The 15,296-nt window shown below is 41.3% G+C and overlaps 1 protein-coding gene across 6 annotated transcripts in view; it reads left to right on the forward strand.

Moving 5' to 3' along the window:
- Positions 1–15,296, forward strand: part of PCGF5 (polycomb group ring finger 5) — a 295,109-nt gene that overhangs the window by 253,707 nt on the left and 26,106 nt on the right. For all 6 annotated transcript variants that reach the window (XM_029609855.1, XM_029609854.1, XM_029609859.1 and 3 more), the window contains one exon: positions 6,541–6,630. In XM_029609855.1, coding sequence (XP_029465715.1) covers positions 6,541–6,630 — 90 coding nt within the window. The remainder of the gene's footprint in view (positions 1–6,540; positions 6,631–15,296) is intronic.

Here is a 15,296-nt window from a genome sequence, read left to right on the forward strand (position 1 = left end):
CCTCGCGGTTAATCTGGAGTCCTGGGTGATTTTTCACTACACGCAAAACTTTAGAAAAAAGTTAAGAAAAACTTTCCACCGCAAGAGTCTCCCTTCCATACCATCGCGGTAACTTTTTCTCCCTTTATTTTCGTCAGTTCCACACCGGTTTTTCGAGCCATAGTCGTCGACGGCTGTCCGACTAAAATGGCCTCGGGTTTTAAAAAATGCCCAAATTGTGCGAGAAATATGTCCATAACGGACCCGCACCAGGAATGTATCCTTTGCCTCGGCGAAAAACACGACGTCAGATCCTGTAATTTATGCGTCAAGATGACATCGAAAGGACGTCGGCTCCGTATGGAGAAAATGGAGCATCTCTTCAAAATTCAACTGCTCCCAACAGCATCGACGTCAGCCCAGTCATCGCCTTCGGGATCGATATGGCAAGTAGTTCTGAAAAGACGACTTCCAGGTGAGGCTGGAGATGCTTCTACTCCCTCTCCCTCGCCATCGTCGAAGGCGTCCACCTCGGCAGTGAAAAGCAAAAAGAAAAGCATCGACGCCAGCATGCCATCGAACCGGTGCCCGCTGAACCATCAACTGAGTCGGCCTCCTCCGCTAAGAAAGCTCGGATGAGCGCGGAGTCTCCGAGGCCTACTGTACCAGGGCGATCCCCACCGATACCGGTGCAGGGCACCATACCTCCTCAAGGCCCTGAGGAGGTATCGGTATCGCCATCACCGCCTCCCCCCCCATAGCTGCTCTGATACCATCAGCTATGCGGGCGGAACTTGATGGATATATCCGTCAAGCGGTTCGACAAGCACTCCTTGATACAGTGTCAGTCCAGCCATCGACACTGATGTCGCCATCGACACCAGCTTCGATGCCATCGGATCCATTACCATCGATGCCGATACCTCCATCGATTCCGCCACCGATGCCATCTGTACCACGTTCGATTCCGGCATCGATTCCACCGTTGACTCCATCGGTGCTACCCTCAGAGTTTTCTATTTTTCAACCTCTGATGAATAAATTGGACACGTTAATCGATGCCATATCGACAAAACCACAAGACATCGATGAAGAGCCTATTCCAGGACCCTCAGGAGTACCTAGGCCTCATCAGCCACGGTGTCCTTTACTTCCACCAATACCAAAGGTGACACCGTTGATACCTACTAGGCCACAACCAGTGAGGTCCCCAAGAGATACAGGCACAGATACCGATACAGATTTCTCTTCAGAAGAGGACATGCTGTCTGAATCATCACCTCCTGAGGACTGTAGGAAATCTCCTCCGGAAGACTTATCCTTCTCCAACTTTGTAAAGGAAATGGCGGAAACTATTCCTTTCCAGTTGCAGTCAGAAATGGATTCCAGGCAAAAAACACTGGAAGTTCTACAATTTGTAGATCCTCCAAAAGAGATTTTGGCGGTGCCAGTGCATGAGGTACTACAAGAACTCATGTACCGAATATGGGAACATCCTGGATCACTTGCATCGGTAAACAAAAGGTCAGATGCAACCTACTTAGTCCAACCAATTCCTGGATTCCAAAAGACCCAACTACCTCACCAATCTGTGGTAGTGGAGTCGGCCCAGAAAAAGGCAAAAAGGTTAAAAACTCACTCCTCAACACCGCCAGGAAAGGACAACAGATTCCTGGATAATTTAGGACGTAAAGTTTTCCAGGGATCTATGTTGGTATCTCGGATTGCAGCTTATCAACTTTTCATGAACCAGTACCAATGAAATCTTTGGAAACAAGTCCAAGAGCTCGTTCACACACTGCCTGATCAATATCAGGAACCCTTTCATCAAGTGGTACATAAAGGCCTAGAAGCAGGCAAGCATGAGGTTAGGGCGAACGACAGTTTTGAAACTGCATCTCGTCTCTCGGCTTCAGGAATAACTGCTCGTAGATGGGCCTGGCTTAAAGCGTCCGATCTACAAGTTGGCATGATAAAAGACCACACTGAGACTCTCAAACAACTCTCATTACTACCTCAAGAGTCACAACCCCCTGCCAGGAGACTTCCTAGAAGGGATACCAGGCGTCCTTACTACCGCCAATGATGCTACTATCCCCCAACCAGCCGTGCAAGGCCATCGCGCCCAGCTCAGCGTCCCCAGTCTAGGCAAAGGCCTGCCAGGCCTCAACCTCCTCCTCAGACTGCATCAACGTCGGGGTTTTGAAATACAATCAGAGAGCAGCAGCCCATCCGACAATCCACTCCCACACCTACCAGTAGGAGGTCACATAGCCTTTTTCCATCACACCTGGACCTCCATGACCACAGACCAATGGGTACTTTCCATTACAGCTCACGGGTACCGATTGGATTTTCTCACTGTACCAAAAGAAACTCCACCAATCTCCTCTTGGACAGTGAACCACCATTCCAAGCTTCTAAAAGCAGAATTATCCACCCTACTGAGAGCCAGGGCCATAGAACCAGTTCCCAGGCCTCAGCAGGGCAGAGGATTCTACTCCCGCTATTTCCTCATTCCAAAGAAAACCGGAGGCCTACGTCCTATCCTAGACCTCAGAAATCTCAACAAATTTCTCAAAAAAGAAAAATTCAGGATGGTATCATTAGGCACCATGCTACCTCTTCTTCAAAAAGGGGATTGGCTCTGCTCTCTGGATCTTCAAGACGCCTACGCTCACATTCCCATCTTTCCTCCTCATCGCCAGTACCTGCGATTTCTGGTCGAAGGACAACATTTTCAATACCGAGTGCTCCCATTCAGCCTAGCCTTAGCACCTCGAGTGTTCACAAAGTGTCTAGCAGTGGCGGTAGCACACCTCCACAAACAAAAGGTACATGTATTTCCTTATCTAGACGATTGGCTCATCAGGAGTCAGACGCAAGAAGGAGCTCTCAATTCCCTCAAGCTCACAGTCAACTTGCTTCACTCCTTGGGGTTTCTCATCAATTGCCAGAAATCCCATTTGACACCATCTCACCTACTACAATTCATCGGTGCAGATTTAAACACCTCATAGCAAAAGCTTTTCTTCCAAGAGACCGTGCGCAAACACTCGCTCTCCTGGCACACTCTCTCCGAAATCAATCTCAAGTTACAGCTCATCAGTGCCTCACCCTACTCGGTCACATGGCCTCCACAGTTCACGTCACTCCCATGGCCAGATTGACCATGCGACTAATGCAATGGACACTCAGAACACAGTGGATTCAAGCCATTCAACCGTTGTCCTCTCAAATTCAGATAACTCAGGAACTGCGTTCTTCCCTCCTCTGGTGGACATCAATGAACAATTTGCTAAAAGGTCTACCTTTCCAGCAACCAGTTCCACAAGTAACGCCAACTACAGATGCGTCCACTTTAGGTTGGGGAGCACACATTGGTCATCTGAAGACCCAGGGGACGTGGACAAAAACCAAAGCCTCTTTTCAAATAAACTTCCTAGAGCTTCGAGCTATACGTTATGCGCTACATGCGTTCAAGGACTGCCTTTCACACAAGACTGTTCTGATTCAGACAGACAACACAGTAGCCATGTGGTACATCAACAAACAATGGAGAACAGGTTCCTACCTCCTTTGCCAAGAAGCAGCACAGATTTGGGTCTGGGCCCTAGCACACTCAGTTCTTCTACGGGCCACTTACCTAGCAGGCATCCACAACATAATAGCCGATCGCCTCAGTCGTCAGTTCCAACCACACGAATGGTCCTTGGATCCAGCGACAGCAACCAAGATCTTTCAACGCTGGGGTCAACCAACGATAGATCTCTTTGCGTCCCATCTGAACTACAAAGTGAACAATTACTGCTCCCTGCTACGACAGAACAGCCTACCAAAGGATGCCTTTGCTCGCCATTGGAACTCAGGCCTGTTATATGCGTATCCACCGATACCGCTCATAACCAAAACTCTAGTGAAGCTGCAACAGGACAAAGGGACCATGATACTCATAGCCCCATACTGGCCTTGACAAGTATGGTTTCCTATACTGCTAGACCTCTCAGTCAGGAATCCCATTCGGCTGGGAGTAGCTCCCAATCTCATAACTCAGGATCAGGGTCGGTTGCGCCATCCCAACCTTCAATCCCTATCCCTGACAGCATGGATGTTGAAAGCTTGATCTTACAACCACTCAACCTTCCAACCACTATATCTCAAGTGCTGATAGCTTCAAGTAAACCTTCCACTAGAAAGAATTATTCCTACAAATGGAAACTGTTTACTTTGTGGTGCACTCAGAAATCTATAGATCCTTTCACTTGTCCCACTACCTCACTACTAGATTACCTATACCATCTTTCAGACTCTGGTCTTCGGACTTCATCTGTAAGAGTACATTTGAGTGCAATCTCAGCTTACCATAACAAGCTGGGAGACGCACCTATCTCTACACAGCCTCTCGTCAGTAAATTTATGAAAGGTTTAACTCACCTTAAACCTCCAGTTCATCCCCAAGCATACAATGGGACCTAAACGTAGTATTAACCAGGCTCATGCGTTCCCCATTCAAACCCATAGACACCTGTGACCTTAAATTTCTTACATGGAAAACTGTCTTCCTCATAGCCATTACATCAGCTAGAAGAGTCAGTGAACTACAAGCACTTGTCACATACGAACCTTTTACAAAGTTCCTACATGACAGGGTGGTCCTCCGTACTCATCCCAAATTCCTTCCAAAAGTAGTCACGGAATTCCACTTGAACCAATCTATAGTTTTACCAACATTCTTTCCAAGGCCTCACTCTCACCAGGGAGAAAGAGCCTTACATACCTTGGACTGTAAACATGCGCTATCCTTCTACTTAAACCGCACTACAGTCCAAAGGAAATCCAGTCAACTATTTGTATCTTATGATCCAAACAAACCAGGTAAAGCAGTGGGAAAACATACTTTGTCAAACTGGCTAGCAGATTGCGTACAGTTTTGTTATGAGAAAGCAGGTCTTACTCTTCAAGGGCGAGTAAAAGCACATTCAGTCAGAGCAGTGTCAGCCTCGGTAGCACACCTTCGCTCTGTACCTATTCTGGACATTTGTAAAGCAGCAACATTGAGTTCTCTTCACACCTTTGCAGCTCACTATTGTTTAGACAAAGAAGGAAGACAAGATTCAGCCTATGGACAATCCGTCTTAAAGAACTTGTTTCCAGTGTAATCCCAACTCCTTCTACATCCAACCTGCTGTGATCTTCGGCTGATTCATTTCAACAACAATACTTCACTGTTGCCTCAATCCCAAATGACTCAGCCTCTAGCTTGCTAATCACCCATATGTGAGGACTAGCATCCTGCTTGTCCTGGGATAAAGCAAAATTGCTTACCTTGTAATAGGTGTTATCCCAGGACAGCAGGATGTAGTCCTCACGAAACCCACCCGCCACCCCGCGGAGTTGGGTCCGATATGTTTTATTATTTTATTTTTGGCTAACGCTAATTGCTACAAAACAGACTGAAGGGAGACTCCTGTGGCAGGGAATATCATGGCATGCTGGGCATGCTCAGTAGGCACTCTGGTGCCAGTCAAAAGTTTCATAGAAACTTTGATAAAAGTTTTTCCGTGTAGGGCTCCATTACCGATGTCACCCATATGTGAGGACTACATCCTACTGTCCTGGGATAACACCTATTACAAGGTAAGCAATTTTGCTGTATGTAAGGACTAACACCTAGCATGTACAGTTATGAGATGCACAAGTTCAATGTGTGATGCGATACGAATAAGCAATCAAAGTGTTGCGAATTCCACTTAGACATTCAGAGGACAATTTTCAAACCGATTTAAGTGGGTAAAAGATGTTTTTCCTGCATTAATTGGCTGACTGAAAATTGCCCATCTTCAATACAGCTAAGTTTAAACATTGTTCTGCAATGTACATACTTTAAGGTGCACTGAGAAGAGGTGTTTCTTGGGACATATCTAGGTTGGGGGGGGGGAGGAAAAATCATGCATAGATAGCATTTTCAATGAAAAAGGTACTCAAGAAAAAGCAGGTACAAGTGTCCATATAGATCTTTGCTTTGAAAATTTGTGGAAAGTCTATGGGTAAAAAAACCCATGAATTTGTTCCAGTACGAACAGTTTGAAACTTGTTCCCCTATGGGAACACTCTGCAGTCAGCTATAGTTTACATATTAAACAGACATTACAATGTATCACCATACTTTAACAGTGCAAGATAATTTTATCTATTATAGTTCCATTTGAAAAACTGAGCTTTGAGAAAGGATCTGAATAAGAGAATTGTTGGTTAAGTGAAAGAAATGCAGGTAGGTCATCTTAGCAGTAGGGGAAGAATTTGCTGTTAACTATGATCATATATTTGGATGGAGAAGGCAGTGGAGCAAACCAGGGGATAAGTAAAAAAAAAAAAAAAAATTGGCAGGGGTAGTCAGAAGCAAATATATGGAGGACTTTAAAAATAAAGTTGATTTTAAATGGAACTTAGACAGGGGAAACTAGTGTAGTTGACTGGGACTAGGTCCTTACGAACCCATTATGTTAGTCTTGTAAACCTATCATGTTTGCCAAACTAATTTGTATGATTCTTATTTTAAAGCTGGATGTGCTATGCAATGGTGAAATCATGGGCAAGGATCATACTATGGAATTCATCTATATGACAAGATGGAGACTTAGAAGTGAAACTGTAAATATACATCTAATTTTACACTGTTTTATGTACACTTGTATGTGTGAAAATATGAAAGCTGATTTTGCTATGTACATTCATCTGTACATAATAGAATTAAAATTCTGTGACGCTCATAAACAGAGTGTATAGGTAAAGTAATGGAAAATTAAGAAAAATTCAAAATAGCACTATGAGCTTTATTTGTACTGTTTAGCTGCTGTTCATTTTTATTATTTATTTGATTTTTAAACTATTGTGATGACTTGCCTGGTGCAAGCACTGGTAGGTATGTTGTCACTAATGTATCACAAACACAGCTCCATTGTCTAGGCAGCATAAGTACCAACTTAAAATAATTTTATACTCTGTAAATTGCTCCAGCCTAACGTGCTATCTATACACATAAATAATATTTAAAAGTATATTAGAATACAGATTTCAATAATGCTAAAATATATTTAGTGTTTAATATTGAAAACCTAAAGAATTAAATTATTTTCATGCAAATTGCAATTATGCCTTGACTAAACAAGTAAGGTTAGGAGCTCAATATTTTTTGTAAACTGTTTATTCAGTTAGACATGGCAGAATGCAAGGAGTATTACAAAGAAAAGAGAACTGAAAAAGTGTATGAGAATACAAATACAAGAGAAAAATACCCTTAATGTATAGGGACCTTTGTTTTCAGCTTTTATTTTTTTCCTGGGAATATAGCATAGTTTTAATTATAACAAATAGAAGTGGGAGAAAAGTCAGTGGGGAAAAAATGACCGCCTTACCTTTACTTAGTCCTAAAAATTGTGAACCCATATGATTGCTCTGGTGTGACCCTCCTCTTCATCTGAGGCTAAGACCTCAGAATACTAATATTCTAAACTCTGAATTGGATTTTGTGCTGAGTGCTATCAGCCAGCTCACTGAAACAACTCAGGAGCATGCTACTAAGAATGTAACTATCATTTAAAAAGTTAGACTAAATTAAAACAACCATTTAAATAAGGGAAAGCGAAGGACAATGGTTCTTTTTTTGCCAGTAGGGAGCCCTGCTAGGAAGGAGGCATGATATTAGATAGTACGTTCAAAACCTCGTTTTGTGCCAACAGGAAGCGCTGAAATCAACCCAACCCAATTCACTCCCATTTGTCATTGCAACACAAAAAGACAAATTCTATTAAATGGTTAAATGAAGTCTAAGTGATAACTTTACTTACCATTTAACTATTTAATATTAAACATCCCTACATATTACCTGACTTGACAATGCTTAAACTCACATAGGGGAACTGGTGAACTCACTTGCCACCATTTCAAGCAAGGTGGAGGCCCTGAAAAGGAAGACTGCCTTCTTGACAGACACGGAGACCTTGAAAACTAACAGTGCAACAATCTAAACATTGTCTCTAAGAGGATTGAGAGATCAGATCGTACTGCCTTCTTTTCCATTTAAGTGCCTAAAGATTTTCATTGCCATCCAATCATCCATGTCTGGTTCCCTTGAGGGGTCTGATTACTGAAGAGCCTGTTTCCTTGCGGAGTGCTTAGTTCAGAGTGTCTGATATACCCAGAGGGCAGGTATACAACATTTTCCCAGGTCTTCAGAGAAGAGGGGGAAAACAAAATCTTTCAAATCCTTCCAAAATCTTCCTTGAGACCCTTGCAGCTCCTTCAGAATGCTGCAGCCAGAGTTCTAACAGGTACAAGAAAAGCTGATCACATTACACCTGTTCTCAACCAATTACAGTGGCTCCCTATTGAAAAAAGAGCAGAATTCAAAGTCCTCACCATACTCCACAAAGCAATATACAATGCCGACTATTCCGCCTTTGATGACATCATTCACATCCATTGCTCCCAACGTACTACACGAACCGCCAGCAAAATTAATCTAGTGATTCCCTCTCTTCCACAGGCTAAATTATCCTCCATCAGAAACAGAGCCTTTTCCATCATCGGCCCTAAGCTCTGGAACTCGCTTCCTCATTGCCTCACCAATCAAGATAACTTAAAATCCTTCAAAAAAGGCTTAAAACCCTGGCTTCTCAGCCAATCTTTTAAAGATAGCACTCAATGACTCTAAAATTCTTTTATATATTCTGCCATTTTTCAATCTCCCTGTTACAATGATACAGATGCCCTTCAATGCTTCATGAGATATATGTACATCTATTCAGGGTTCTATCCTGTGTTATCTTGTTATACATTCTCCTGTTGTATTTACTATCGTTAATTTTAAATTGTAATCTTCATACATCGTTCTATGTAACATGTTGTTTCTGTATGTAAACCGGAGTGAAGGCAACTCTGCTATACCTCGGTATATAAAAAATGCTAAATAAATAAAATAAATAAATAAATAAAATACTCACTTGTCAGGAATGTCAGGAAATATTTCTTCATAGAGAGGGTGCTGGATGACTGAAATGTCCTTCTGGAGGAAGTGGTGAAAACTAAAACTGTGAAAGATTTCAATGGGGCATGGGATAAACACTGTGGATCCCTAAAGGCTAGAGGATGGGAATGAATGAAAAGGCAGTTACCCTGGGAAGCTTACTGGATGGACCATTTTGGTCTTTTTCTCTGGTCATTACTATGATACTTTTCCAGGATCTATAGAAAAGAGGATAGGAGCTCAGCAAACATGCTGAGTGATGTCAACTATTGAATGCAAAAGCATAAAAATGCTTGTCCATATTTCAGTCAATCCACAACCCTATTTACATACTGTCTCAAACACATTTGATTTGGCTCTGTAGGATATAATGGAGAAAGAAACAGCAACAAAACACTGTATATGAAAATAATTTTTGCAGTTCAAAAATATCAGCAAAGTTTAAAGCATGAAGAACTGCAGTCTTGAACTGGAAATATTATCAAGCACCACAAAGTAAAACCTCTTCTATGTATGCAGTCTGCCTTCTCCTTAATTGATGAATATCTCTGTGCCCATAAAGTTGAAACTCTGACTCTTTAGATGGCAAAATACACTTTTCTCGTACTTTAAAGAAACTATCCTCCACTTTCTCAGTGCTTGGATGGTCTAACACAGAGCTTTCCAAACTGTGTGTCGGGACACGTTAGTGTGTCGCCTGCAGTGTGCAGGTGTGTCGCGCAAGCCCGGTCAACTCTGATGCGAGTTTGTGCTTTTTTTTTTCTAGAGATTCACTTTTTTTTTTTCAGTTTATGGGTTGCTTATTATTGGGTGATTTTTGCTGTCAATCGCGTTTTTTTGGGGGGCTTGGTGGGTGGAACGAGCCCAGCCATCCTTGCATTGGCTGCTGCTGCCGATGAGGCCTGGCCATGAGGAGTACTGACTGCAAGCAGCAGTGTCTGGTGATCATGGAAGGGAGTGAAGCACTTAACTGGCAACAATCAAAAAGACGAGGTACATGAGTGTGGGGGCCAGACATGTGCTGGGGGGAGAGAGATGAGTGAGTGGGGGGCAAACGTGCTGGGGGGACAGACATGTGCTGGGGGGAGGAGAGAGATGAGTGTGTGGGGGACAGACAATTTGTTTTATTATTGTTTCTCATAAATTATAACAATAACATGAATCTTGGAATATATATTTTTAATATAAATTTAAGGTTTTCATGAGATAGGTTGTGTCGTGAAACATTTTATTTATGTATATATTTAAGGAAACATACATAAATTGTCGAAATATGTTTCGTTCGTTTAACCTTTAACCTCTGGTTTACTAGTAGACTGAATTACCGTGTCGTGAAATTATGTTTGTCTAAAAAGTGTGTCGCCAACATGAAAAGTTTGGAAAGCTCTGGTCTAACAGCTCAAATAGGCTTAAGCTAGGTCAAAGTAGCATTTGAAATATAAGGGCAGAGTGAGAAGGTGCTTGATCTATACCTGCCATGTCAAGGAGCACCCTCAACAGAACAGCTCCTGAGAAAAGGAAATACAAGCACATTAGGATGCAAACACATTCTATATCTAACATCCTTCACTTGCTATGTCATGGCATCACACATACATAACTTAATGCCTTTCAGATTAGGTAAAATATTGTCTTATTGCATCAGCTCTTTGGAATGCTGCTCCAGGACCATATCTTTCAACACCCTCTACTTTACTCTTATCCCTCTATCCTGCTGTCACAACTTCTTCCTTTGTTCAGGACACATGTGTAGCAACAAAATGCTAGTTGCCAGGCTTCTTGTGTGGTCCAGTCAGAAAAACTGGCTTTTCAGTAGGCCAGTGATTAACTTAGTAAGGATCCTAGTAGAGCAATGTATACAGTTTTCCCATTCTTCTGAATTGGAGTAGGGATGGAGATTCTGACTTGAAGTGGTTAACTGTGTTTGCCTATAACCACAGAAATAAAATGGCACATTGTGAATTTCTAAGCTATGAGATTAAAGTGTCTAGATTAATATCTTTGGGAGTTAGGATCCTAAATGTTCTTTTTGAAAATGTAGAAGACCCGAGTACATAATTCTAAGGTTATAGTTTCACTGCTAAATTTAGGATCCTAAACAATGGGTGGCTTTGGTAGAAAATTTTCAGCACTAAGTATCTAACTTAGGGACCTAAATCAGTTAAATGAATAGCAATCTGAAAATTAGCTCCTTAAATGTAGGTAAAATTTCAGCTGAAAACTTAGAGAGACTATCGAGTGGTGCAGTGAGTGGGAAGTTACATGGGTAACTAGCCAGGATATTCAGCAGGACTTGCTCAGGTAAGTCTGCCACTGAATATATCTCCCTAAAGTTACCAGGATGACTTTAGGGTTCTGATTTATATAAAATTCCTAAATAAATACCTGAGCAAACTGTCTTCTGCCGTATCCAGATAACTTTACATTGGAGCTACCCAGATAAATTTAGGCTACATCCCCAGAATGCCCCCTGCCCTGCCTCTTTTTATCTAGCTATTTAACTGGATAAAAAGTAGCATGGATAAAATTTTTGGTGGGTTGGGAAATTTAAATCTTGGTGTTTGTCTGGGTAGCTTAAAATTTACCTGGATAAACCCTTTTTAGTATAGACCTCTTAGTCTCCTAAGTTTGGCTGAAAATATGTTCCTGTCTTAGGTGCTAAGCTTTTCTTAAATATTGGCTTCATTGAAGTCATCTCTAGTACCACTGAAGCGTTTATTGGTTCCAGCATTTACACAGTGGAATTCATTCTACAGGAATCCAAGTGCACATGAACTTATACAGGTTATGCTTTAATATATAGGCATTATGGCAGGATACTTGGTCATCATATCTTTCACCAGCAAGTAATGGTCTCAGTACTGATATGTTCAGGCTGCGAAAACTAATGTTCCCATAGAACATAAGAAATTGCCATGCTGGGTCAGACCAAGGGTCCATCAAGCCCAGCATCCTGTTTCCAACAGAGGCCAAACCTGGCAATTATCCAAACACTAAGAAAATCCCATGCTACTGATGCAATTAATAGCAGTAGCTATTCCCTAAGTAAACTTGATTAATAGCCATTAATGGACTTCTCCTCAAAGAACTTATCCAAACCTTTTTTGAACCCAGCTACACTAACTGCACTAACCACATCCTCTGGCAACAAATTCCAGAGCTTTATTGTGCGTTGAATGAAAAATAATTTTCTCCCATTAGTCTTAAATGTGCTACTTGCTAACTTCATGGAATGCCCCCTAGTCCTTCTATTATTCGAAAGTGTAAATAACCAAGTCACATCTACTCGTTCAAGACCTCTCATGATCTTAAAGACCTCTATCGTATCCCCCCTCAGCCGTCTCTTCTCCAAGCTGAACAGCCCTAACCTCTTCAGCCTTTCCTCATAGGGGAGCTGTTCCATCCCCCTTTATCATTTTGGTTGCACTTCTCTGTACCTTCTCCATCGCAACTATATCTTTTTTGAGATATGGCGACCAGAATTGTACACAGTATTCAAGACGTGGTCTCACCATGGAGCGATTATAGAGGCATTATGACATTTTTCGTTTTATTAACCATTCCCTTCCTAATAATTCCTAACATTCTGTTTGGCTTTTTTGACTGCTGCAGCATACTGAGCCGACAATTTTAAAGTATTATCCACTATGATGCCTAGATCTTTTTCCTGGGTGGTTGCTCCTAATATAGAATCTAACATCGTGTAACTACAGCAAGGGTTATTTTTCCCTATATGCAACACCTTGCACTTGTCCATATTACATTTCATCTGCCATTTGGATGCCCAATCTTCCAGTTTTGAAAGGTGCTCCTGTAATGTATCACAGTCTGCTTGTGATTTAACTACTCTGAATAATTTTGTATCATCCGCAAATTTGATAACCTCACTCGTATTCCTTTCCAGATCATTTATATATATATATTGAAAAGCACCGGTCTAAGTACAAATCCCTGAGGCACTCCACTGTTTACCCTTTTCCACTGAGAAAATTGACCATTTAATCCTACTCTCTGTTTCCTGTCTTTTAACCAGTTTGTAATCCACGAAAGGACATTGCCTCCTATCCCATGACTTTTTAGTTTTCGTAGAAGCCTCTCATGAGGGACTTTGTCAAACGCCTTCTGAAAATCCAAATACACTATATCTACCGGTTCACCTTTATCCACATGTTTATTAATCCCGTCAAAAAAATGAAGCAGATTTGTTAGGCAAGACTTTCCTTGGGTAAATCCGTGTTGACTGTGTTCCATTAAATCATGTCTTTCTTATATGCTCTGTGATTTTGATCATGAGAATAGTTTCCACTATTTTTCCCGGCACGGAAGTTAGGCTCACTGGTCTATAGTTACCCGGATCGCCCCTGGAGCCTTTTTTAGATATTGAGGTTACATTGGCCACCCTCCAGTCTTCAGGTACAATGGATGATTTTAATGATAGGTTAAAAATTTTAACTAATAGATCAGAAATTTCATTTTTTAGTTCCTTCAGTACCCTAGGATGCATACCATCTGGTCCAGGTGATTTGCTACTCTTTGGTTTGCTACTCTTTAGTTTAGGAATTAATCTAGTTTCTTTGGGAAGAGTTTAATCAATGTTTATCTTGTAAAAGCTCATCTCTTGTTCTGACCTCTCCTGCTCAGTACGGAGCATGTAGGCAAACATGGTCTCACTCTTGAAAAGAGTGAATATATATGAAATCAAAGGAATGGTTGATGCCAATCATATGTCCTCCTACCATCTGGAAGTAGCTGGAAGCCATAAAAAGGTCTCATCACTTTCACTTCATCAAACAAGCTGTGAGGGTGGTAGATGCAGGAGGTCAGGCATCCACAAGGTTTATCACAGAATTGGATGATGAAAGTTCTGGTCAGCCTGAAATCTAGTGGGACCTCTGTCAGTTTCTCTGCCTTGGTTGAAAGATCCTGCTGTCGGAAACTATGAATATTCTCCAATCTGCATAAGAGTAGATGCTTTCTTAGCATCACTGATAGCGCTCAGTGCATATTCATCTTAGCTAACCCAAGTGGAAACAAAATCGCAAACCATATTCTTCCTATTTTTATAATAGCTGCCGATAGGTGTGAAACACAAGATGTGTTTCAGCTATTTCAAGTTAAAAGGTTTATGTGGCCATTTATTTAGCTTTAATGTACCATCCACTATAAAACTGTTAGCTTCAGCTGCTGCTGCTGCTCATTATCTGACTTCCATGGCAACAAGAAGGATCCAGGACCATTGATGATGAGAATGATCAGGCCAGTACCACAAATACAAGTAGCTCACCTCCATTCATCCAGCTGGTCCCCTCTGTTCAATATCTGGATACTTACTGCAGAGAAATCAGTTTTGTCTCTTTAAAAGCAGCAAGAAAAGGGTCTGAAACTGTCCCTTTTTAGATGACTTTGCTGACAATGTTTTCATTGCCAGTATGAATGGAATACATTAGAGTAAAAGGAAAGAAGGCAGCTGGGGTTTTCCATGGGAGAAAAATAAAATACATGGACAAAAGGGAGGCCCTAGGCAGGAGTAAATATATTTATTTTATAACACATTTTTATGTGACTTACATTTATAAAATCTCCCAACCTAAACAAGGCCATATACAAGAAAATAAAAAACAAAAAAAAGTTAAAAACACAAATATAAATATGTAATAACATCAGAAATGCAAAAAATACAGTCTTAAAAGAAAAAATCACTGTAAGACGAAAAAAGCAAACTTGGCCAACAACTGGAATCTTGGCCCTTAATCATAAAACCAAAAACAGTTATAATATTTACACAAAATCTTGATTATTTGGAGTACAGAGTTCCAGGAGGTAAATAAGTTACATAATTAATGATGACGAGGGGGATGAGGTGACTACGCGTTAGTGGGAGGGCATTATTAGAACATTGTCATAATTCTGCCACTTGAACATCAATAATTTTTTTTAACCATGCTGAATACCCCCCAAATAAATCCCTTTATAATAGTTGATATATCTATTGCTGTTTACAAAATGGAGAGTCAAAATGCAGGGAGTGCTTCAACCCCAATGTCAAACCAAAATATTTGTCTTCATATGACTTTTTTCATCGGCGAATCAGAGATAAATTCAGCATTGTTTTCTGAGGTTAAACTAAGTCCCCCCTGGTATCGGGCATTAGAGCTCATTGATCGCTAAGGATATATGACTGTTGTGTAGGAATGTGTGAAAGAAAGCAGCAGTAAGAGCCCATAATGGACAGCAAACAGAATAGCATCATTTAACCTCACATAATTTTCAGGGGGCAATTTGTAACCACAGA

Source organism: Rhinatrema bivittatum, chromosome 7, assembly GCF_901001135.1.
Source record: "Rhinatrema bivittatum chromosome 7, aRhiBiv1.1, whole genome shotgun sequence".
NCBI classification, from domain to species: domain Eukaryota; kingdom Metazoa; phylum Chordata; class Amphibia; order Gymnophiona; family Rhinatrematidae; genus Rhinatrema; species Rhinatrema bivittatum.